The sequence below is a fragment of the Psammomys obesus genome, unplaced genomic scaffold (assembly GCF_907164565.1).
Source record: "Psammomys obesus unplaced genomic scaffold, mPsaObe1.curated_primary_1811, whole genome shotgun sequence".
NCBI classification, from domain to species: Eukaryota; Metazoa; Chordata; class Mammalia; order Rodentia; family Muridae; genus Psammomys; species Psammomys obesus.
The window spans coordinates 30,735-56,391 of NW_026595462.1; the positions used below are offsets into that span (position 1 = coordinate 30,735).

Sequence of the window (25,657 nt, forward strand, 5' to 3'; positions counted from 1 at the left end):
CTGCCTCCTGAGTGCTGGGATCAAAGATGTGGGTCACCACCTCCCGAATCTTTTTTTAAAGAAAGGATTTCTCATTCATTGATACAGTATCCCATTAATTCACATATCCCATATTTATTATTGTAAAATGTGTAATAAACTTGCAATAATTTATTCTATCTTTTCCTTCTGAATTTCCTCTGAACTTTTGTGTGCTGGCCTATAGGGACTGAGGTAAAGGCCTTGTGTATGCTACGCGAGCACTCTGCCACTGTACATCCTCAGCCCTGAAATCAACCTAATTTCCTACCAAGAACCTAACAACCTGACGCGGTTTAAATGGCTGTGAAGCACTAAGCATAGTAATCTGTGAATACTAAATTTGTTAATTAGCAATAAAAGACATGGCTTGCAATAAACCTTTTCCTCACCAACTCACATTTCTTGTATTTGTTTGTGACGTGGGCTGTATGTAAAATTCGACGACACTCGCCTATTTTCAAATATTATACAATCTGCTATCTATGTTCCACGGCCTTTTGTGTAGCTATGTGTAGCGCTGCTCCCACTTGCTGTCTCTCGGGAATCCTTGTGACACTAACCCTACAAGGATACCAAGTAACTTCCTAATTCCCAAGCTCCCTCCCCTTCCTTGTTAGTCAAGCGACTGGTGCCCTACTTCTCGGCGGTAAGCACCAAGGGCTTGCGGTACCTGCTCTCAGTACTGCTCAGCACTTCCGTGAAGTAAATTCAGCCTTTCCAGATAGCCAGGCGAGGTCCCCTGCCGTTGCGATCTTATCTTAACACGGCCTGCCTACGCACAAGTCGTTTTGGGAATGATTGTGTAGACCCTGCCTTTTCTCGTCGCAGATCCGATCACACATTTCCCTTTCCCACCCTACGTTCTCTGGAGCAGTGCTGGCAGGAGAAAACTGTCCCTAAGGTCCCCTCCCGCGCCCCAAAGAGGTTCACTACAGTTCGCGCCGCCGGCAACCGCCGCCACGTCAGCCCGCGCTTAAGACACCAGCGCGCCTGCGCGCAGTGACAGGCGGAGCATGCGCAGAGGCCAGCCTTCTACATCCGGGGCTCGGGCGGCGGCGGTGCCGCCGCGAGGGAGTCACGTGGCTCCTTCCTTTCCGTCTCTGGCCGGCTGGGCGCGGGCGACTGCTGGCGAGGCGCGTGGAAGCTCGCGCTAGTCCCCCCTCCGCCTTCTCTCCCGGTCCAGGCCACTAGGGAGTTCGCTGACGCCGGGTGAGCTGAGCCTACCGCCAAGATGCCGGCCTATTTCCAGAGGCCGGAAAATGCCCTCAAGCGCGCCAACGGTGAGTAAGGCTGCGGGTCGCGCCGCGCAGGGCCTGCCCAAGGCCCGGGAGTTCGTGGGCCCAGGCCTGCTACCCGCAGCCCAGGCCGTGGAGGTCAGTGGTCACGGCAGCCGCTACCCGAGCCCTGTCTAGGCATGGCCTATCCACTCAACCGGGCGGCGGCGGAAGGCGCGGATCGGGAACCGTCGCCCCGGCCTGTCTTCCCTGGCTGCCGCCTGATGTTTGCGTGGCGGGGTCACAGGCCTCTCAGGTCTTGAGATCCTACGCCTCTGTTGGCCTCCCGCTGGCTTATCAGACCCGCGGGCTGCTTGGGAGGCCCCCTCGCTCCCTGCCGCCATCTGGGAGTGCCGTGTGGAGGAAACATGGCTCCCTCCCGGGGACAATGCACGCGAGAACCTCGGCTCCACCTCCCGGCAGGGCCCTGAGCCAGGCTAGCCTACCTCCACCCCACTTCTCAGGCACGTTTGGCTCCAGATCCCACGCGGAGGCCTTCTGGGTCAGGGTCTACTTCCCTCAGATAATCACTACTTTGCACTTTGGGCCTCTGGTTCATTACCTTGTTTCTTGTGGTCTTTTTTTTTTTCCCTCTTGAATTGATTAGGGTCATTTCGAAAGCCTATTCGGAATCACGAAAAGTTCACATTCTTTAGGGATTTAAAAGAAATCCTCCCCAGGCAAGCCTCTAGAAAGAGTTGTTTTCCCAAGGTCACTTGGGAGTGTCAAGAAACTAAAACCTAGGTCTCTTGATATCCAGATCAGTTTTTTTTTTTTTTTCCCTCCACCGCAGCGCCACCGGGTGCCATTTCTATTTCCATATGTGTGCTTAAGCCCTGGCGCTGGCAGGAAGGGCTTACTCTGATCGCTAAGGTTGTGTGATAGCCAAGTCTTGTGCACATCTCTGACCTTTAAAAACTGCCCTTATAAAAAAAGAAAATCTGATAATTTTATATCTGTCCCTCTTTTAACTCCTCCGATCAAAACAAACCATGTATGTTGCAGGTTTGTTTGGCAAGATTGTTAGAAGTGGAAGTTTAATTTTGTGAAATGGCCATTTGAATCCGTACTTAGAAAAAGTACTGCTGATAATCTGTCAGAAATAGAGATGTGTTGGTTACATACTTACTAAATGTGTGTGAGAGAGATATTAGGGCGCATTCTGGAGTAGAATAATTATGCAATTGGATAACTAACCTAATACTAGTAACACTAATTTACTGTTGAAATCAGAACTGTAGCTGAGTAGGACTGTTTGTTTTGAAACGTAGAATTACGTTGTGCTGTAGAAAATGGAATTGGGTGGACTTACAAGGTAATAGTTGTTGTATATACATATAAGTTGTAACATTCACCAGCAGTCATTTTCCCTCATAGTCTAGTTAAAGCACTATCGTCTTTGGCCTACATACATACATAGTAACATGTTGACCTTGTTTGGAATCTTCATGTGAACTTAATGTTTCAGTAACTTTTAATGTAGAAAGGTTACATTATGAGTTCTAAATTTCTTTTCACTGTTTGTAAGTTGAAGTAGACTTGATTAATGAGGAGCAGGTTGGAAAGTATCAGTAGTCTAGTACTGTGTGGGTAACTTAGGTCCTATTTGTGTATTTTTTCCAAAGGTCTGTATTGAGTTCTTGCTATGATTAGTTTCTAAAGTAGCAAGAGGTGGATGTCTTAGCTTCCAAGGAACTTGACATGAGCAGCTTGTCTATCACACATAGATAGCACTGCTTATAGAGTATGAAGTAGAAGGTAAAAGGGCTTTTCACGTCTCAGAAATTTTCTTATCTGAATGTTTTATCTTTAGCATTTGTAGCCGTAGGGATATTTAGACCCAATCTGTTGCATTGTTTTAATAAAGTTAAATAAAATAGCTCTTCAAGTCACTCTTTTCTTCTTTTTTATACACAATACATTTTTAATTAATTATTTTTTAAAGTCATTCTTAAGAGCTAATTTTTGGGAGAAAATGTCAAAGTCTTTCAGTTTACATCCACACTCTAAAGCTCCTGCATTAAAAGATAAAGCTGTTATGAAAACCCCACAACTGAGTAGTAACATAGCTAGATACTTCATCTGTTGCACAAATTAGTGAAAAATGAAGGATTGGTGTGAACCTTTACTGGTAAATACATGGTTTCAGTTATATCCTAAAGATAATTATAGTGTCCTTTCTTCTAATGATGCATATGATTTTGGATTTCAGTTTTTAGAATCTTAATCTCATATTTATTTAAGGGTTGAAATAATTTGCCATAATAGTCTTCCCACCCCATTAATTTCAAGTAGCCAAGTCTCCATATTTGTAAGTTAAAGACTCCACCATGGATCATCATGAAAAGTTTGTTTTCAATTTTAGTATTTTTCTTTTACAAAATTGGTTACTGTCCATTTCCCACCCCTTATTCTTATTTGGTGGAATGAGGTTATCTGTTGCTGTGTGTGTGTGTGTGTAGGTGTAGGTGTGTGTAGACAGGGTCTCAGGTGGTTTGGGATGTTCTGTGGCCTCAAATTCACCTGCCTCTGCCTTCTGAGTGCTAGGGCTAAAGGCATGTTCCATCACACCAAGCAAAGGTTTTTCTATTTAAGTGTGCTTCCTTTAGTTTATTTGAAACTTTAAAAGCTAGAAAGGATGAGCTTGGACTCAGACTTTTTGGCCCATCTGAAAGTAGAAAATGATTCTTAGTTCTGTCATTAACAGTTTATTTACTTTTGTAGGGTTTTTGTTTTTGAGGCAGAGCCTTATTAGGTAGCCCAGGTTGTCTCCAAACTTGATCCTGCTGCTTCAACCTCCTTCAGTGCTAATAATGGTACAGATTTGATTCTACCACATCAAGCTTCTTTAGCAAGACTTTAAAAGTTACATTAAGAAATTACACTTTTGGGGTAGAGTTTGGGTTCAACTGCCAGCACACACATGGTGACTCACAATCAACTATAACTCTAACTGAATGGGAATCCATCTTCAACTGACATGCATGTGAGGCAAAACACTCATACAAATAAGGTAATAAAAATGTTAAGTAAAAAGTAAAGAAACCTCCCATTTACAAATTACATATTGTGGATTAATCTTACATTTCCAGTGTTTTGTATTTTATTTAATTAGGGGTTCAGTCCTTAACTAACTTGATTTATATTTATACTGAAAGTACTTAATAGCTTGAAATTTAAATCCTTAGTATAAAATTGGGAGTTAGGTATAACATTTCATTTTAATGTTGCTGTTAGAATTTTTTTAAAAAAAGAAACTTTGAGTGTTTTGCCTACATGTATGTCTATAACTATGTGCAAATAGTGCCCCTCTCAGAGCTCAGAAAAGGGTGTCAGAGAGTATTGAATCCCCTGGAACTGGAGTTACTGATGATGTGAGCTTCATGGTGCTGGGAATAGAAACCAGGTCCTTGAAGAGTAGTACCCACTGTTCTAAAAATCTTACTTTTTGATACCTTGTATGATTTGTTCAGGTATAAACTTAGTGTGTGGGAGAGCTGGAACAGTATTTTAACTGGAAGAACTGGGAAGTACCATTCCTGAAATCAGTCATTAAACCTGTAGATCTAATAAACTCTCTAATAAACTTTCATTGGCGTTTTATGTGTGAGTGTTTTGCCTGTATGTGTCTAATATCCACAGAGTTCAGAAGAGAGGGTATCAGATCTCCTGGAATGATTGAGTCTCCATGTGGGTGCTGGGGACAGAACTTGGGTCCTCGGAAAGAGCAACAAGTGTTCCAGCCGCAATGGTGTTGTGGATTGAAGCAAGGGCTTCTAACATGATTGGTTTATGGCAAAGCTTCTTCATCCAAAATTCAGGTTAATGGGTGGGGGGGGGGGTTGGGGATCCCTCCCCCCCTTGGAGACAGGGTTTCCCTGGGTAGCCTTGACTGTCCTGGAACTCACTCTATAGACCAGAGATGCCTCTGTATAGGATTAAAGGCACCTTGCCCCACCTTTTTTGTTTTAGGGAAGGTGGAGGCAGGGTTTTGCTGTGTAGACCAGGCTGTTCTCAAACTCACACAAGAGGTCTACCCCAGCTTCCTTGCTGGGATTAGAGGTGTGGGCTATTATCTCTGGCCCCAAGATTATTATTTTCTTTCATTTTCTCTCTCTCATTTTTGTTTTTAAGACACGGTTTCTTTGTATATCCATGGCTGTCCTGGACTCAGACCAGGCTGGCAGCTTGGCTGTGAATTCACACCTGCCTCTGGCTCCCCAGAGTGGCCAAGAATATTCTTTTTTTATTATTATTATTTTATTTTTTTATATTAGTTTATTAACTTTGTATTCCAGCTGTATCCCGCTCCCTCATTTCCTCCCAATCCCATTCTCCCTCATCTCCCTCCACCTTTCCAAGTCCACTGATGGGGAGGACCTCTTCCCCTTTCATCTGACCCTGGTTTATCAGGTATCTTCAGGACTGGCTGCAAAATCCTCCTCTGGCCTAGCAGAGCTGCTCCTCCCTGTGTGTGGGGGTGTCAAAGAGCCCACCACTGAGTTAAGACTATTCTTTAGGAGGAAAATAAACATTTAAAAAATGTAGATGTAGTAAAACTAATGTTTTACCCTCAAATTATGTTTAAATATAACATAATCTTGGGTACTTTACCAAAATCAGTCATTTATTTCTCTTATTTCTGCTGGTTAAAAATATTCATGAACAGTCTTAATAAAAATTAATTAAAAAAAAAAAGAATATTGTGTGTATAAAGTGTTGGAAGAGGTCAGAAGCTGTATCCCCTAGACCTGAAAGTTAACAGGTAGTTAGTTGTGAGTTGCCTGATGGTGATGCTAGGACTCACTCAGATAACTGAGCCGTCTTCTCCAGACCCATGAACCCGCTTTTTAGTTAGTCTCTTTGTCTTTTTTTTGGTGTGTGTTTCTATGGCCATTTATGTAGTAGCAGTGGATGGACTGTCACATCTGTAACCATTCAGTGTGATTCCAGTCAAAATCTTAGCAAGCTATTTTGTAGATGGTTGTAAAATTTGTATGGAAAGTCTCTAACTTATGTTAGACAACGACCCAACTGACCCAAAAGGTAGTATTTAATTCCAAGACTTCACTAGATTCTTTGAGAGTGGATGGAGAGCAAAACCCTGAAATAAACCCATTTAAATGTAGTCAACTCGTTATTTTTTGTTTTTTTAAGAAAGGGTTTCTTTGTATAGTTTTGACTGTCCTGGAACTCACTCTGTAGACCAAGACTGGCCTTGAACTCAGAAAGATCCACCCTCTATATACCAGACTGGCCTTGATCTCACAAAGATCCGTCCCACTGCTGGTATTAAAGGTGTGTGCCACCATTGCCCTGTAGTCAACTGGTCTTAAAGTAGTTAGTAAAGACAATGTACTCCTTATCATGAACACCTAGATATTTAATCAGCCACAGAAATGTAATGAATCGATACTTGAACTTTTAGTTACTAGGGGAGATTCCCCTGTCCATGATTTCAGTTACTGGAATTTTAAAATCACCAAGAGTTCCACGTGAACACTATATTCTGAGGTAATGCTAATCTTTTTGTCATTATGCATCGAACGATTATAGGCTTGCTATTAGAAACCAAATGTGTTAAGAAAAAAGTTGGGAATGAGCTAGAAATTAAAGCAATCAGCAAAGAGGCAAGATTTAGATTTACATTTATTTATTTGTGCAAGTGAGGGCCATGCAGGCATGTGGAGGTCCCAGGACAATTTTCAAGAGTGGGTTCCAGAGATAAAACAGGCTTGGCACAGTGGCCTTTACCTGTTGATTGAGTCATATCCTTGGTCAGTTATTTAGATTTTTATATAATGGTGTACAGCTAACTTTAATTTTTTTTTTCCAGAATTTCTTGAGGTTGGCAAAAAGCAGCCTGCCCTGGATGTTCTTTATGATGTTATGAAAAGTAAGAAGCACAGAACATGGCAGAAGATACATGAACCAATTATGTTGAAATACTTGGAACTGTGTGTGGATCTTCGTAAGAGCCATTTGGCTAAGGAAGGGTTATATCAATATAAGAACATTTGTCAGCAGGTACTGAGCTTATTTTTAAAGTGCTTTTAGTAACCTTTTAGAGGAGTTTACCTTTCAAGTTAAATTTTATTCCTTAAGATTTGCTTTTTAAACTTTTTGGTTCGTTGGTGAAAAATAAATTCATTTTTCTTTCTGTAGGTAAACATTAAATCTTTAGAAGACGTTGTTAGGGCATATTTGAAATTAGCAGAGGAAAAAACAGAAGCTGCTAAAGAAGAGTCCCAACAAATGGTGTTAGATATAGAAGATCTGGATAATATTCAGACTCCTGAGAGGTATGTGAGTTTAAATCATAGTAAATATTTTGATAGTTAGCGCAGTGTTTTTCTTTACATGGCACTTATCTTTGAAGTTTAAAAGTATATACTTCAGGGGCCAGAGAGATGGCTCAGCAGTTAAGAGCACTTGACTGCTCTTCCAGAGGTCCTGAGTTTGATTCCCAGCAGCCACATAGTGGCTTACAAAAGTGTATACTTCAGCAAACATGTAAGCAATATTTAAAATTCTGCCTTGGGATAGAACATGTAGTATAAAGTTTAGACAGTTGTAATACAGACTGAGAATTCAGATGCAGATGGTAAGGAACAGCTGAAGTGTATATGAGGTTGTGGGAAGAAATTCTGTATGTGCTCATTGTTAGTTTGGGCTTTCTGATCTCAGTAAGTTAGGAAATCATCTAGAATAATTTTCTTTGCATTTTTCTTTGTAGTGTTCTCTTAAGTGCAGTAAGTGGGGAAGACACCCAGGATCGCACTGACAGATTGCTACTGACTCCCTGGGTCAAGTTCCTGTGGGAATCATACAGGCAGTGCTTGGACCTTCTTCGAAACAATTCTAGAGTAGAGCGTCTTTATCATGATATTGCCCAGCAAGGTAAAGTGACAATGTGAAATATAAATAAACTGATTTGAAAATTTGACTTTAAGGTTAGCACACAGAATAATAGGCTTAATTTTCATGTTATTATTTCATGATCATCACCGTCCTCATATTACTCAGTCCCTGCCTTCTCTGTGTTTACCCTGTCTCCTCACAAATACCAGATAGTGCTTCCTCTTGGTTCCACGTCGCATATAGTGCCTTGCTAGCACCCTCCACCCCCAAGTCTCTTATCTGTCCTTTCTACTTGCACACACTTATTTATCTAATCTAATCCTTATCTATCAGGGAGGCAGTTTTTCTCTATTCCTGGCTATCCTGGAATTCATACCCATGGTGGCCTTGAACTCAGAAATTTGCCTGTCTCTACTTCCTAAGCGCTGGGATTAAAAGCACACACCAATATGCCCACTGTATTTCTCATTCTTGTTTCTCTCTCTCTTTTTTTTTTTATGTGAATGCTTTGTCTTCATGTACACCTGAAAGTTAGTAGAAGGCATCAGATCCCTTTATATATAGATGGTTGTGAGCAACCATTTGATTGCTGGGACTTGAACTCAGGATCACTACAAGAGCATCCAGTGCTCATTTTTTGAGACAGGGTTTCTTTGTGTAACAACTTTGGCTGTCCTGGAACTCTCTTTGTAGACCAGCCTGGCCTCAGACTCAGAGAGATCCACCTACCTCTGCCTCCTGAGTGCACCCAGTACTCCTAACCACTGAGGCATCTCTTTGGCTCCCCTATTTCTTACTCTTAAGCAACTACACCTAGTTAAGCAGTATTGCTTACTATTGATGTCATAGATTACTTCATACTTCATTGCCTTTCTGTACACACCCTAACTCTAAAAGGACTAGGTTGACAGCATTCTTTGCTCCAGTGAATGTAGCCTTGTAACTGAGTGACTACTTGACTTTTTTGTTTTGCTTTTTATTCTTACAAGCTTGCATTGTCAGTCTTTATTTAATTTTTATTTTATGTGCATTAGTGTGAAGGTGTCAGATCCCTAGGAATTTATGTTACAGGCAGTTGTGAGCTGCCATGTGGGTGCTGGGAATTGAACCCCGGTCCTTTGGAAGAGCAGACAGTGCTCTTAACCACTGAGCTATCTCTCTAGCCCCTGCATTGTCAGTCTTAACGATTATTACCTTCTTAATTTCTTTCTGTGTTTGTTTTGTGTTTTGTCTTGTTTTCCTAAGTAGACCAGGCTAGGTTAGTCTTGAATTTCTAATCCTCTCTCTTCCTTGTGCCGAGGATTTATAGGCACTCATCCACCACACCTGGATCAGAATTTCTTTATGTGTTGGTAATTTTCAACTATAACTTTTAGTAGGAATATTGGATCCTGTGTTTATTTGCAAGTATGACATGTGAATATTTGTCCCACAAGAAACTTTGTGTTTTTCTGATTTAATAAAAATATTGAGTTGAGGTTAATTCAAACGGCTTGTTTTAGGTATGTTAATATAGAAATACTGTTTGATTATGTATTCAGAGATCTAATTGCCTCTGCCTCCTGAGTTCTGAAGTCAAAGGTGTGCACCACCACTCAGCAAAATGTTATTTGTTTTTAAGAGCAAAGGCATCCCAAAAAGTACTGTTAGCTGTGTATTTTAATGATAGAGTAAGTAGTTCATTTCATATGCCCTTCTGTTTCTGTAGTTGAAAATAGTACAAAAGCATGTTGCTTTTTATGTACAGTAAAAGTTCATTGTGTTTCAGCCCAGCAGTTTCTGTTCTTACAGGTGTTTGATGATGAGTTCTAAATTTGTTTTGAAATAATTATTTTTTATGTATGGGTATTTTAACTGTATAAATGTCTGTACCACCTGCATTGCCTGCCTGGTACCTGCAGAGGCCAGAAGAGGGCACTGATTGCCTGGAACTGGAATTACATACAGATGGCCCTTAGCTGCCATGTAGGTGCTGGGAATCTAACCTGGGTCCTCTGGAGTAGGCAAATGTTGAGCCATCTCTCCATCTCCTGAGTGTGTATTTGTAAATTTCTAAAACTATGTTTTGGGCCAGGACTGATGATCATGTGTTTTGATTTGCTTAGGATTCAGAGTAGAGGCATAGGTAGGTACGTGGAAGGAATTAAAACTCTGTAGCAGGCTGGGTGTGGTGGCACAAGCCTTTAATCCCAGCACAGGCAGAAACAATCTCAGTGAGGTCAGCCTGGTCTAGAAAGAGTCTAGAATAGTCACGTCTCTGTTACACAGAGAAACCCTGTCTTGAAAACAAAAAAGGAATCCTCTATAACACAGAGTAATGGTGAGTTTAGTGAATCTTGCTAAAGTTGATCTTAATATATGACCCATAAAATTTACTCAGATATTTAAGTTGACAGGAAATATCTAATTCTTGTTTGACAATTATGCTTACAGCTTTCAAATTCTGCCTCCAGTATACTCGCAAGGCTGAGTTCCGCAAGCTCTGTGACAACTTGCGAATGCACTTATCACAGATTCAGCGCCACCATAACCAAAGCACAGCAATCAATCTTAATAATCCAGAGAGCCAGTCCATGCATTTGGAAACCAGACTTGTTCAGTTGGACAGTGCTATTAGCATGGAATTATGGCAGGTAAGTTAACTATTTATTAGTTTTGTACCATTTCCTTCCGCCTCTTGAGTATTACTGGTTAATTTTAGTAGGTAATGTGAGAATTTAAGGTTGTTTGACAGAGCAGGAAGAGCTCTAATTTCAGTTCCTAATCTACTTGGAATTTTTTTTTTTATTTTTATGGAAAAAAAAAGACCCTGTATCATGGTTTTTGCTGCTCAAAATGTGGTTCTATGACTGGTACCATTTTGTGAGTCTGATTAAAAAAAACGATGGAGAAAAATTGCAAATATGAAGGAGTTTTTGTTGTTACTGCTGTCCCCCCCCCCCAATTTTGTTTGGTTTTGGTGTGGGGAGTTAGTACCTGTTTGTGTGTGCATGCCCTTTTGTACTAAGTACCAAACCCAGGGCCTTAACTTGGTAAGCCAGTACTTTAATGAGCTAAATCTCCAACTCTGGTGCTGGTAGTTAAACCCATAGCCTTCCAAATGGTAAGCATGTGCAACACCACTGATGACATTTTTAGCTTCTTCTTCCCTTTTTTTTTTCCCTCCTGAGACAGGGTTTCTCTGTGTAGCCTTGGCTGTCCTGGACTCACTTTGTAGACCAGGCTGGCCTTGAACTCACAGTGATCTGCCTGCCTCTCCCTCTTTGAGTGCTGGGGTTAAGTGTCTTTAGCTACTACAAAGACTATGGCAGTTTCCTGGGCTGGAAGGATGGCTCAGTGGTTAAGAGCACACTAGCTGCTCTTCCAGAGAATCTGGGTTCAATTCCCAGCACGCACATGGCAACTAAAACCTTTCTGTAACTCTAGTTCCAGAACTTCTGATAACCCCCTCCCACCCCACTCTTCCATAAATATGCAGGCAAAACACCGATAAACATAACATTTTTTAAAAGTTTTCTCTAATACTGTGTTTAATATGATAATACAATGTAACTTTATTGGCTTTTATGAGCACTTGTTGGTGATTGGACATTAAAACCGCACACTTGACCTTTTCTGTACTTGGAGAAGTGCTGTTTTAATATACATACATCATGAATAACGCATTTTAGAGATGACAATGCTGAAAAGCTTCCTGGCCTTTTTTCCTCCCCCCTTTATGATACTTCACATCCGTTTGTAGCTTTATAACATAAAGGCTTTTATATTTAATATAAAAGAGTCAACTGAAATTACAAAGGATTAACTAAAAAATTGCTAGTTTTCGGGCAAATAATTTTCTTCTCTTGCCCATAGTATTTTTTCTTTTTTATAGGGACATCCATCTTGAATTCCTCCTTCTAAAGGGACAAGCAAACATGACTGTATTAGGAAAGATGGATAAGCCCAAAGAAAATTTCATCCATTGTGCCACCACTTAGAATCACATGGATTCTTTGTTTTTTATGATTGATATATTCTCTTTATATATTACATCCCGACCAGTTTCTCCTCCCTCTCTGCCCCCAGCTTCTCCACCCCCATCACCTGTATTTTATTGTTTCTACTTGCTGATTTTTCCTTTATATTGCTCCAAGTAGTATGTTAATACACAAAAATTTTCTTCTTATGATACACTTTATTATCTAAGTTGTTTAAAGGTTTCAAAGATAGCCTTTTGTAACAATACAAAGCTATAAAAATAAGGTAGTAATTATAACAGTTTCATTTATCAGACAAATTCTAGAGAAATTGTTAGGCAATTTATTTTCTATTTTTATTTATAATGATTTAGTTTCATAAAAGATTTATACTTGATTTTTTTAATTCAGTGATTATAATTTGTTTAATTAATAAAGAATTAACTAATCTTAACATTTTAGGAAGCCTTCAAAGCTGTGGAAGATATTCATGGATTATTTTCCTTGTCTAAAAAACCACCTAAGCCTCAGTTGATGGCAAATTACTATAACAAAGTTTCAACAGTGTTTTGGAAATCTGGAAATGCTCTGTTCCATGCATCTACACTTCATCGTCTTTATCATCTGTCTAGAGAAATGAGAAAGAATCTTACACAAGATGAGATGCAAAGGTAAGAATATTATAGTTGGATAGTAGTGAAATTAAACTATTAAGTGGTAGTATGCTCTAAGCCAGGGTTTCTTAGCTTTTGGACATTTTGGATTGGCTAAACACTGTTGTGTATTGCTGGTACTGCCTAGTGCCTGGTAGGATATTTAGCAGTATCCCTGCTCCTTAGGAGCCAGGAGCAATATCTAGTTGTTACTACCAAGTGTTTCCAAGATGTTGCTTTCCTTATTCTTGAGCCCTTTTCTACCCCTTCTGCTACCTGATGAAAAAATACCACCAGAAATCCAATTGAGAAAACTGTGTGTTCATAAAGGTAGTCTTAACGTGTGAACCTTCTACTGTGTCTTGGTAGATTCTATTCTTATAGCAAGTTGCATAATTAATTAGTTCCATCAAGTTCTTTCTAATTACCAAGCATTAACTGTAGTATAAAGCAGATCTTAACTTGCAGTGTTATACCCTGGTATTCCCACTGTAAGGTGAAAAGTATGTTAAGTAAGAATGTATTACACTGACCTACTATCAACAGTGTAGTATCCTTCCTGGGGGAGGGAAAGGCTCTGCATACTCTTAAGGATTGAATGGCTGACTTGGACGTGTGGTTCATTCATTGTTACTGCTTGTTTTTTAAAAACAGCTTACATCACTAGACCTGGGAAAAGATAAACATTTGAAATTCAATTTCTGTCTATTTCTTTTGTTACATGTTAAAAAATAAAAGTCTTGGGCTTTTTTGTTTCTTCTTTTTTTGGCTTTTGAGACCAGGTAGCCCTGTGTAGCCCTGGCTGTCCTGGAACTTGCTATGTAGACTAGGAAGTAGGCTGGCCTCGAAATCAGAGATCTGCCTGCTCTGCCTACTGAATGCTGGGATTAAAGGTATATACCATCATTGCCTGGCAAAAAGTAATCATTTTAAACATGAATCATAAAACGGAGAATATTTGGTAAGATTGTCGTGAAAACACAGGAGGATCAAAATGTTCAAAACTAGCTTAAAATACACAGCCAGTTTTTGACTGTCTTAAAACTATGTATAGCAGGACTCCAACCATGAAAACCCACAACAAACCCTATCTTACATAGCTGGTTTGTTTTTAGTTGCTTTATCCTCCCTCCCTCCCTCCCTCCCTGTCTCTCTCTTTTTTGGTCAAGGAAGTAATTGAACCTATTGCCTTGCACAAATTAGGTAATTCACATATCACCTTATTCTTTGTATTAGTAAACTGGCTTTTTTCACATGTATCTGTTTTTCTTAGTTTTATAGAGGAATATGAAATCAACTAAATGGTTTTCCTTGATGGTGTTAATAATGTTTTTCCCATGAATGCTGTAACACTGGTTAGCAGCATCAGATAAGTTAATCCTGTGTATGTTACTAAGTCTCCTGGGCACGGAAGCTGTGCTACTTAGCATTCTATAGTGCAGATTTTCTCGTGTTTCAGGAAAGTGAAAATTTCTCTCTTCTCTCCTCTTTCCTTCTCTGTCATAATTGTGTTTAATTACTTAAAGTCTTATTTTCTTAGTTTCTAAAGCTACCTTTAATTTTGGTAACGAAGTGTGTCTTTACTTCTGTTGAGCCACATTAAGTGTTGAGATTGAGTATACAGGATTCATTTCCTTGAAGTTCAGTTTTCATGTGCTACATATATTCTGTCTCTGGCCTACAATATATAATTAAAGAGAAACACATTTACAATCTCAACAAATAAAACTTTCTTCACCACAGGATGTCTACTAGAGTCCTTTTGGCAACTCTTTCCATTCCTATTACTCCTGAGCGAACTGACATTGCTCGACTTTTGGATATGGATGGTATTATAGTTGAGAAGCAGCGACGCCTTGCAACACTGCTAGGTCTTCAAGCCCCACCCACACGAATCGGCCTTATTAATGATATGGTTAGTATGAGTGAACATTTATTGCTTTGGAGAGAAAACTTGGTGAGTTTTAATTCATGATCAAAAAGTGGGAATTCAGATTCATTGTCAGGCTTCTAATGTGTGGACAGGGAACCACTGATGAAATGGATATCTTGTTCATTTGAGGCAATTTGTTAAAGCAGTAGTTCTTAATCAGGATATATGATGAGTTAAGTACAGTTTTCAGTTATACCTAGTGTCTGAATTATACTGGTTCAGATCCCATTGGACATCAAAATGCAGTAGTACACTAGTAGTCTGAAATAGGATGGTGGTTGTGTTTGCATGTAATCTATGCCTAAATTCATATAAAATTGAAATATAATCTCCAGATTATTTAGAATAAGTATATAGTAATGCACGATTAGGTGATAATGACATGAGGAAAGTATGCAGGTTATTATTATTATTTTTAGTATTATCTAAATATGATTGGCCACGTGTATGTAGTACCTGATGGTAGAGGAGACCAGAGTTTGTTAAATAAATATGGCACTGTCCTGTTAGTAGACACTGAACTTTCCCTGTTTGACTCTTAAGAACAGAGCTGCCCTGGTAATTTTTGTGTTACTTCTGTAAGTTATTTTGTAAGCCCTATTATTTTGTCTTTTTAGATATGTATCTTGTGCTGCCCATTGTAGTTGTCTTTGCAAATATCGCATGTTACTGTTCAGTTTATGATTTTCAGTATTTTTCACTGTTAATTATAAATAGAAACAATATTGGGATATTATAGTTGGTTATTTGAATTTATAGTAAATTGAGGTCAGATAATCTACTTTTAATTTATTGTCAGTTCAGAATCTCAGAGGGATTTTTTTTTTTTTTTTTAGCAATTAAACTTTGCTTTTCTTATTATAGGTCAGATTTAATGTACTACAATATGTTGTCCCAGAAGTGAAAGACCTTTACAACTGGTTGGAAGTAGAATTCAACCCTCTAAAACTCTGTGAGAGAGTCACAAAGGTAGGCCTTTGCATGGTCATTTTGGTCTTTACTCCATGGATGGCATTACTGCAGTTGAGCATTGTGTTTAAGGTGGTTGTTGTTGTTCCTCTGTGTGTTGAGAAATGCACATTTTATTGTCTTTTTTCTTTCACATCAAGAGAAAAGATATTTCTGTTGTGCTAAACAAACTTGGAGGTAAATTAGCAGCATGACTATTTTAGCCATTGCTGTCAGTCACCTTCAGACAAGTGTTCGGTGAATTTTATATATAGTAGATGCTGTTTTGTGTAATATATAAAGAAGTTGAAAGAATGTGAATTAGTTTTGTGTCTGGTCCATATAAATTGTAATTTTTTTTCTCAATTTAATTGATTTATAGGTATTAAATTGGGTTAGGGAACAACCTGAAAAGGAACCAGAATTACAACAATATGTACCACAACTACAGAACAATACCATACTCCGCCTTCTGCAACAGGTAAAATTCAAGCAAATGCTTTATGGAGAAACTGAGATTTCTGCCCTTGACTCTGTATGTATCAGGTAGTGTCTGTATTCACAATTGCTTTGTACAAGTGCACACAAGTATATGGAGGCCAGAGATGGACATTGGTTGTCTTTCCTCTGTTACTGTCTTATCTAGTATTTTGAGATCATCTGTCACTGAATCTGAAGCTCGCAATTTAGCTAGGCTGGATGCCTCGGAATCTTCCCTCCATAGCCACTTTACTCTTTATTTTGATAACAAAACTGGAAAAAAAAATTAGAATTAGTTAAGTACAAGCTATTCCAAATTCCACTCCTGCCCAAATTTCTGTATTTGTAATTTTGAAATAGAGTCAATGACTTAAAAATTGTTCTTCCGTCTTCCCCTAATTTTCTTTGTCAAATACTCTTATGTATTCCTTAGGGTATACCTTTTGCTGTCACGCACTCCCCCCCCCCCCCCAAACTATCACTACCATTCTCAATATCCTGGAACTCACTGTGTAGGCCAGGCTGGCCTAGATCACACAGACGTGTGCCTGCCACTGTCTCCCTCTGCCTCCCAAGTCCTGGGATTAAACTTGTTTATCACTAAGCCTGGCCCTGATTCCTTGTTAATATAGGTCTGCCTTATTTCTTTAGCTTCCTATTTACATGATTTTTTCATAGTCTGAAAGTTCTATAGCACACTTTTCAGATAATACTAATGAAAACACCTATTTTGAGTGCTGCTGGAGCCCCTTTTAGGGTTTCCCCATTAGAAAGTGTTAACAGTATCACTTAACATGCATGTACGTTTGCACTTGAGTGAGACTTTTTGTAGCATATGTGGAATTAGTCATACAGTTTATTTAAAACTTTAGCAGCTCCTGAGATTAAATTAGTAGAGCGTCTTACCAGTAATAAATGCTTTTGCTCACGCTGGGTTTTGTCATGTTAGTCTATTGTTAAGACTATTTTTCAGTGATGGAGTTTGTTAGTGTTTAAGTGCTTTGTACTTTATTTTCATTTGGTGGTGTGTTTGCACATTTCATTGACCTGCTTTCTTTTTAATATGGGAGCAGGGTTATTTCTTATGTGCTATACAAATAGTTGAAGGTTAATTAGCAGAATAACTATATGTAGTAATGCTGCCAGTCTCCTTCAGACAAAAAAAAGTAATTGGAAGTATTTATATTAGGTAAGTAGCAAGCTGTTTAGGTTTTTTTGATTTATGGTACCAGGAATTCAGAAGATGGTTATGTACAGTGTGGTTATAGCATATGATTTGGAGCCTGGGATTGAAACTCCAGTTATATTAGTTTATTGCTAACCTGAATTGAATGAACTTCAGTTTTTTTTCCCCCTTTGTGAACAGTGGGCATAATATCTTCTTCCTGTAGTTGCCATGAAATTGCACATAAAAAGTGTGATTAAGTAGTAGCTGTTATTAATCTTGTGGCTTTTTTCTTTTCTTTTTTTTTTTTTTTTGTGCAGGTGGCACAGATATATCAGAGCATTGAGTTTTCTCGTTTGACTTCTCTGGTTCCTTTTGTTGATGCTTTCCAACTGGAACGGGCCATAGTAGATGCAGCCAGGCACTGTGACCTGCAGGTATGTGTTATAAATTAGCACTGGTGGCAAGTTAGAAGATCTTTGAGAACTAGAAAGACACAGATCTTTTGTTTCTCTGCTTTTGGTACAAGGGTACCATAAAAAAAATTCAGTGGGTAATATATAAGCTTGGTTACTCATAATTTAATTTTCAAAGGTTCGTATTGACCACACTTCTCGGACTCTGAGTTTTGGATCAGATTTGAATTATGCAACTCGAGAAGATGCCCCGATTGGTCCTCATCTGCAGAGCATGCCTTCAGAACAAATAAGAAATCAACTCACAGCAATGTCCTCAGTGCTTGCAAAAGCACTTGAGGTCATCAAGCCCACTCACATTCTGGTATGTGTGTTTAGAGGGGATATGAGTTATAAAGTTTTAAAGGACTTGAATACATCTTTCAGAATATGGTTTGAGATGATTTCCTATTTACTCATGTTTGTGATGCCTTTGCCAAGACAAGTCATTGAACTGCCTTTCAGTAGTATAAGTAATTTCTCTTGGCTTATATAGTAATGATAGGTTGTTATATAAGACAGCAGACTACGTATACTATGACTTTGGCCCAGTTGTTGATGTGATTGTGTTCTTACTACATTATTGTTGATAAGGTCTGTATATGATTTTTCTTGGCTTAAAACAATAGTTTTGATGCCAAGAACAATGATAGACTAGCAAATAGTGTTTTAGGCTGTGTTTGTAGAGACTAAATAACTGTAGTACCACAGTAGTTTATACTACATTATCTATTATTAAATGCATATTTGTGGAAAGCCAGTATTTCACAATTGTTTTTACTATTGCTATCTAATAGCAGGGTACATTGATGATCATATTAAATGCATTTGTTTTTGAAGCAAGAGAAAGAAGAACAACATCAGTTGGCGGTTACTGCATATCTTAAGAATTCACGAAAAGAACATCAGCGGATTCTGGCTCGCCGACAGACAATTGAGGAAAGGAAAGAGCGTCTTGAAAGTCTGAATATCCAACGTGAGAAAGAAGAACTAGAGCAGAGGGAAGCTGAACTTCAGAAAGTACGGAAGGCTGAAGAGGAGAGGCTTCGTCAGGAGGCAAAGGAGCGAGAAAAGGAACGAATTCTTCAGGAACATGAGCAAATTAAGAAAAAAACTGTTCGAGAGCGGCTAGAGCAGATCAAGAAGACAGAACTGGGTGCCAAAGCATTCAAAGATATAGACATTGAAGTATGTAGCACATCAGCCATTAGATGCATCTTTACTCTTAAACTTCCATCTGGTTAATTTTGTTAACTGAATACCTGCTTACAGTATTGTAGGATTTGATTCTAGAAAGCAGCCAGTTTAGCTGATTGATAGTCATATTTGTCTTCTAATTTGTGGCCTGCAGAGAGATGGCTTAATGATTACGGATATGAGTTGAGTTCTAGAGGAACTCAACTAAGTTCACTTCCCAGCACCCAGATTAGGTGGCTTACAACGACCTATTCTAGTTCCAGCTATATTCAATACTTCTGAAATTCAGGCATCATTACTCAAATGTACATATTCTTTTCTCTCATAATAGAGGCATCATTGCTCAAATGCACATATACTCTTCTCTCATAATTATGAAAATATTTATAGCCAGGAGTGTCTTTAATCCCAGCACTTGGGAGGCAGAGACAGGTGAATCTCTTGAGTGTAAGGCCAGCCTGCTCTACGTAGTGGATTCCAGGATAGCCAGGGCTATAGAAAAAGGCCTTGTCTCAAATAAGTAAATTTCTTATGACGATTCTGCTTTTGTGTTGCTATCAGGACCTTGAAGAATTGGATCCAGATTTTATCATGGCCAAACAGGTTGAACAACTAGAGAAAGAAAAGAAGGAACTTCAGGAACGCCTGAAGAATCAAGAAAAGAAGGTAAATGAGGATGTATTGATTATTATTTTTTCTTTATTTTTAAAATAAAACAGGATCTTCAGATTTCAAACTACATTACAGCTGAGGATTGCCTTTAACTCTTGATCCTCCTGCCTAATGGGATTGCTAATAAAAAGGGAGTTATTTTTGGCCAGGTAGTGGTGGTACATACCTTTAATCCCATACCTGTGAAGCAGAGGCAGGTAGGTATCTAGAGTTTGAGGCCAGTTTGGTCTACAGAACAAGTTCCAGGGCAGCCAGAGAAACCCTGTCTTGAAATTGAAATATGTAAAACTGCATTTGTTTCTATCTCATTCAGATTGACTATTTTGAAAGAGCTAAACGTTTGGAAGAAATTCCTTTGATAAAGAGTGCTTATGAGGAACAAAGGGTTAAAGACATGGATCTGTGGGAACAACAAGAAGAAGAAAGAGTAAGGTTTTCATTTCATTGTGGTGTCATAGACTGTAAGTTAAGTTAGAGTCAGCCAGTGAAAGTTTGAATTTTTTTTCTAAAAATAGTGTTTTAAACAGCTGCTTACTACTATTGGTCATAAGAGAAATGTTCACAATAGAGGCTTAATATACTGTAGGTTACAGCCTTATGTGCACAAAAAAAATGAGAGAAAGGGCATACTTGTGAGGTCCTGTAGCACCTGCTGTCTCAAGAGTACTATCCCAAGATTTATAGGCCTTGTGTTGCCAGTTATTTGTTTATTTTTAGTGGATAAGTTGGGATTTTTGTGATACTTCTTAGATATAAGTATTTAAACTAGGTAATTACTGAAAACTGTTGCAGATCAAAAGCTTAGGGCAGTCTGAGCTTCTGCATTTTCATAGGGCTGAGAAGAAAGTCTGCCTTATTTTCCAGTAAAACTAAATTGTGTCCTCTAAACCTTTTAGGACTCGTTTACCTTTTGTCCCTGCCTTCTGTTTTGGGGATCTGTTAGGATGCTATGGTTTCAATGCAAGATAGAATAGAGAAAGAAAAGCTTTTTAGCTTTAAAGAATGTCTGTTAGAATCTTTGGAGTCAGTTAGGAATGACAGGCTTTGGAGGTTACCCTTTGTGTTGTGCACTTTCAGATTACTACAATGCAACTGGAACGAGAAAAAGCTTTGGAACATAAGAATCGGATGTCACGAATGTTGGAAGACAGAGACCTATTTGTGATGCGGCTCAAAGCTGCCCGGCAATCAGTCTATGAGGTGAGCTCCCTATGCTTAAGGGAAAGTTCGTTTGTGAGCTTTTAGGATTTTTTTTTTGTTTTGTTTTTCAGAATTCTCCTTTAACATACTGCCCTATTTTGTCTTGAGTTAAACAGATAATTATTCAATATTTGTATAGAAGACTTGGGAGATACTTTGATCTCAAATCTTTCAAAGATGAAAGTTGGTTTTTCTCATTTGATAGAAATGTGGGTTTTTTGGGGTGGAGGTTGGACTTTAGACACATCACATGTCTAGCTCCAGATTCATGTATGTTTTTTAGTTTTTTTGTTTTTTTTTTTTTGAGAAGTGAACTAGATCAGGGTCAGGTGTGGTGGTGTACACTTTTTATCCTAGCACTTAGGAGGCAGAGGCAGACAGATCTGAGTTGGGATGGTGAGCCTGTTCTATATCTTGAGTTCCAGGACAGCTATGATTATGTAAAGAGACTCAGTCTCAAAAAAAAAAGAAGAAATGAGCTATATCAAAGATTGTTTTAGAAAGTTGTTAAAAAAAAGTTCTTAGTCAATTTCTTTGTTACAAATAAAATGACTAGGATTTTTTCGTGTGTGTGTGATGTAGGGAGTGGAACCAGGAATGGAATCTACTGCCTAAGATGTGTACACTGCTCTCGGTGATATTAGTTCAATGTGTAGATAATATTAATTTTTAATTTTAGAAACTTGACACTGATAAAATTTCTTTACCCATTAAGAGATTGTGCTTTCTTAGTTATGTGGTGGCTGCTTTCTATGGCTTTCAGAGATTGTGAACTTACAAGTGAAAAAAGTGTTGTTGCTGGTTTATATCTTGAAAAAGTTGACCCATGGGGGGGCTAACTGTTGTATTCACAGGAAAAACTGAAACAGTTTGAAGAGCGATTAGCAGAAGAAAGGCACAATCGCCTGGAAGAACGGAAAAGACAACGGAAAGAAGAACGCAAAATAACTTACTACAGAGAAAAGGAAGAAGAAGAGCAGAGGAGGGCAGAAGAACAAATGCTAAAAGGTAACCATTTAACTATATGGTAGCTGTTAGATGCCATGTTTTACTATCTTATTTCGAAAACAGAGGAGTCTGTATAATTGGTCTGTTTACAATACGGATAACCCAATACATTTATGTGTGGGTGCTCTTTTTCACTATTATCCGACATACTTTTAAATTTATACTTTTTTCTGCTGGTGTTTTAGTATCTCGTGATAATTACATATGTGGCTCTATACCTGGAATTTTGGATACACGGGAATTTGTCCTACTGTGGTTCTGTTGCTGTGGTAAAACACTCACCAGAAGCAGGTTGGGGGACGAGAGGGTTTATTTGGATTCCGTATCGTACATAGTCCATCACTGAGGGAAGCCAAAGTTTCTGCCAGGGCCCTTAGGGTGACAGAAACTGAATTAAAGACCATGGAGGAGAGTTGCTTCCTGGCTCACTCCCTCTGACTTGCTCAGCTAATTGGAGTCTAGGCATACCTGCCCAGGGATGATACTGCCCACAGTGGGCCTCCCACAGCAGTCAGCAAATGTTCCCACAGACATGCCCATAGACCAGTCTGATGGAGGCAGTTTGTAGGTCAACTCTCCTCCCTTTCAAATATGCCTAGATTAGTGTTGACTGCTAAAAACTATGACTGGATTTTAGTGTTATCCCAAAGCATTGTGGATGGTTTGTTGTTTATGTTTCATTTGTTTTGAATCACAACTGCTATTTGCTGATTTTTCTACTATTTTAAATTTCTTTAAATTTTTGTTCATTATTGGATATGTATGTGTATGGGAGGGTGCACGGGTAGAGATCAGAGGCCAACTTTGAGGGGTCAGTTTTTTCTTTTCATTTTTATGTAGGTTCTGAGGATTAAAATGCATATACTTAGATTATGTGTAATGCTTTTACCTGCTGAGCCATCTTGCTGGTCATGTTTTAATATTTTTTCCCTTTAAGACTTACGGTTTACCAAGATTCTGGTACTGCTTTATACTAGAATAGTAGCCCTAATGGTAAGTGAAAGGTATGGATGAAAAGCACATTTGAGTAACCTGACAAAATTTCATAGAGCGAGAGGAAAGAGAGCGTGCTGAGAGAGCAAAACGGGAGGAAGAACTTAGAGAGTATCAGGAGCGAGTCAAGAAACTGGAGGAAGTAGAAAGGAAAAAGCGGCAAAGAGAGCTGGAAATTGAAGAAAGAGAAAGGCGCAGAGAAGAAGAGAGGAGACTTGGTGATGATCCACTTTCTAGGAAGGTGAGTAAAGAAATTATGCTTTTGGTTTTTTTTTTTCCTTTAATGCTGGAGAGCGAATCCAGACCCTGTGTATTTCTTCTGTTTTAATTACATGTAAATACAGCAGTGACTTTTCTTGTATAATATCGTGGCTTAATTTCTCTAACTACTTTACATCCTCTCATTTCACCTGTTTGGATTTACAGTGTCTCCATCACTTGAGAAATTATTGGGTCTATGCCATCCTCATTCAGAATGTGCTGTATAATACAATCAGACTCCTAGGTGATATTACTTATATATGAAACTGAGGTTTTTTTCCTACGATCTCTTGAATTCTTCTACTTGGTCATCTGTTCTCACTTACTCATAGTTCAAGTTTAATTGGTACATGTGTCATTTCTGATTCCCTAACTGTCTCTCCAGTCATAATCTTTCACTTTCAGACTTTCAGTTTTCCTAGCGTGTGACCCTTAAATCTGCTCTCTGTCTCAGCTTCCTTTGTTTTGTGATCATTTCCAAGAGTGAAAGGCAAACATTCTTTTAGTGAGCCCTTTCCACCAGTTTTAGCTTTAAATAAAACAGTTTATTGATTTAAAAAAAAAATTTTTTTAATGTGGGTATGTGCACATGAATGCTGAGTAGTTGGATTCACTGGAGCTGGAGTTACAGATAATTGTGAGCCATCTGATGTTAGTGGTTTGTTGATGCTTGACACTGAGCTCTGATCCTCTGGAAGAGAGCAGTAACAGCTGAGCTCTTTCCAGTCCCTAGTTTTTTAATTTGTGGGAGTTTAAGGTCTTATACAGCCAAGGCTGGCTTAAGCTCCTGATCCTGTTTCCTCTGCCTTCAAGAGATGAGGTTACAGTTGTATACCCCTCATTTTAGGGTCTTGAGGTTGTTTAATAAAAGAGTGAACTGCTGTAGTAGTAAAAATGCTCTAGTAGATGGAATTAGAACTTCTGTTACTATGTTACCTTTTTGCTTTGTGGATACAGGACTCTCGTTGGGGAGATAGAGATTCAGAAGGCACATGGAGAAAAGGACCAGAAGCTGACTCTGAGTGGAGGAGAGGACCACCAGAGAAGTAAGTAGAGTCACAGCAACAGTGTGCGTTGTTTTGGATTCTGGTACTTTGGTTTTAGAAACAGATTTGAATTGTAGGTAATGAAGTTTCTGGAGGAAGTGTATGCAGGTCCATGGTTATCTGAGCCATGGTCACTATTTTGTGTTGCTTTAGGATGACCTTGAACTCCTGATCTTGTCTCTACATCCTAAGTGTTGAATTTACAATCTTGTGCCACCATACCTAGTTTTACTATTAATGAAACTCATTTTTCTTTAGTGTTGCTCTAATGACCGATCCATACAAATCTTGAGAAAAATATCCATCACACCCCAGCAGTATTGAGTTTAAAGAGTAAGAATGAACTGTCCACACCATTTTATTTATTAATTTTTTTAATATTAATTACAGTTTATTCACTTTGTATCCCATCTGTAGCCCCCTCCCTGTCCCCTCCCAAACCTACCCTTCCTCCCTTTACCCCACCTATACCCCTCAACCATTCCACTGATAGGGGAGGTCTTCCTCCCTTTCTTCTGATCCCAGTCTATCAGGATCATCAGGAGTGGCTGCATTGTCTTTCTCTGTGGCCGGGTAGGGCTGCCCCCCCCCCCCCCCCCCCCCCCCCCGGGGAAGAGGTGATCAAAGAGCAGGCCAACCAGTTCACGTCAGAGACAGTCTCTGTTCCCATTACTATGGAACCTACTTGGATACTGAGCTGCCATGGGCTCCATCTGTGCAGGCGTTCTAGGTTATCTCCATGAATGTCCTTGGCTGGAATATCAGTCTCAGAAAAGACCCCTGTGCCCTGATTTTTTGGTTCTGTTGCTCTCCTTGTGGAGCTCCTATCCTTTCCAGGTTTTACTATTTCCCACGTCTTTCATAAGATTGCCTGCACTCTGCCCAAAGTTTGGCTGTAGGTCTCAGCTTATATTTTTTAATCTTTGTAGTAATGGGGATAGAACCTAAGGTTGGTAATTGTTACCATAGCAAGCACTCTACCAGTAAGCTTACATGTTGAGTTCTGGACTATTTTTTTATAGTGACTGCTAGTGATAGACAAAGAGTAGTGGCTTTGGGCTGGAAAGACGGCTCAGAGGTTAAGAACAGTTGCTGCTCTTCTAAAGGTCCTGGGTTCAATCCCCAGCAACCCCATGGTGGCTCATAACCATCTATAGTAAGATTTGGTGTGCGGGTAGAATGTTGTATAAATAATAAAATGAATTTTTTTTTTTTTTTTTTTTTTAAAGAGTAGTGGCTTTAATTTTATGTAGAAATTAAGTTTAGAGGACAGCTCATTGTTAGGGATGCAGAACTTGATAAGGTGTTATTGGGGAAAAACAGGTAATTTTTTTAGGCTGTTACCTACTTGTTCATCTATGTGTTGATTTAAGATGCTAAATTTTGTGTGATTTCTATTCAAAAACATTTTTAAAGGACCAGAATTAAAGAATTTAGACTTAAAGGTTTGTAAGAATGGGTGAAATTAAGGATCCATATCCTCAAAAAAAAAATCTGCTTTAAACCTTCTACCTTGTTGCTCATTAGGGAG

At 39.0% G+C, this 25,657-nt stretch overlaps 1 protein-coding gene and 2 non-coding genes across 3 annotated transcripts; all 3 read left to right on the forward strand.

The window, feature by feature from the left end:
• The first annotated feature begins 1,083 nt into the window (after positions 1-1,083).
• Positions 1,084-24,155, forward strand: LOC129685757 (eukaryotic translation initiation factor 3 subunit A). Its single transcript, XM_055619258.1, has 18 exons — positions 1,084-1,301; positions 7,132-7,322; positions 7,461-7,597; positions 8,032-8,195; positions 10,590-10,789; positions 12,578-12,786; positions 14,512-14,683; positions 15,566-15,670; positions 16,032-16,130; positions 17,615-17,731; positions 17,889-18,074; positions 18,590-18,937; positions 19,508-19,612; positions 19,932-20,045; positions 20,696-20,818; positions 21,673-21,826; positions 22,876-23,060; positions 24,038-24,155. The coding sequence occupies exons 1-18, from the start codon at positions 1,253-1,255 to the stop codon at positions 24,128-24,130; spliced, it is 2,751 nt and encodes a 916-aa protein (XP_055475233.1). The 5' UTR covers positions 1,084-1,252; the 3' UTR covers positions 24,131-24,155.
• On the forward strand, positions 15,775-15,902 carry LOC129685760 (small nucleolar RNA SNORA19). Its single transcript, XR_008721536.1, has one exon. It is a non-coding gene; the product is annotated as a small nucleolar RNA SNORA19 (small nucleolar RNA).
• LOC129685759 (small nucleolar RNA SNORA19) lies at positions 17,160-17,291 on the forward strand. The gene has a single exon (XR_008721535.1). It is a non-coding gene; the product is annotated as a small nucleolar RNA SNORA19 (small nucleolar RNA).
• Positions 24,156-25,657: the final 1,502 nt, after the last annotated feature.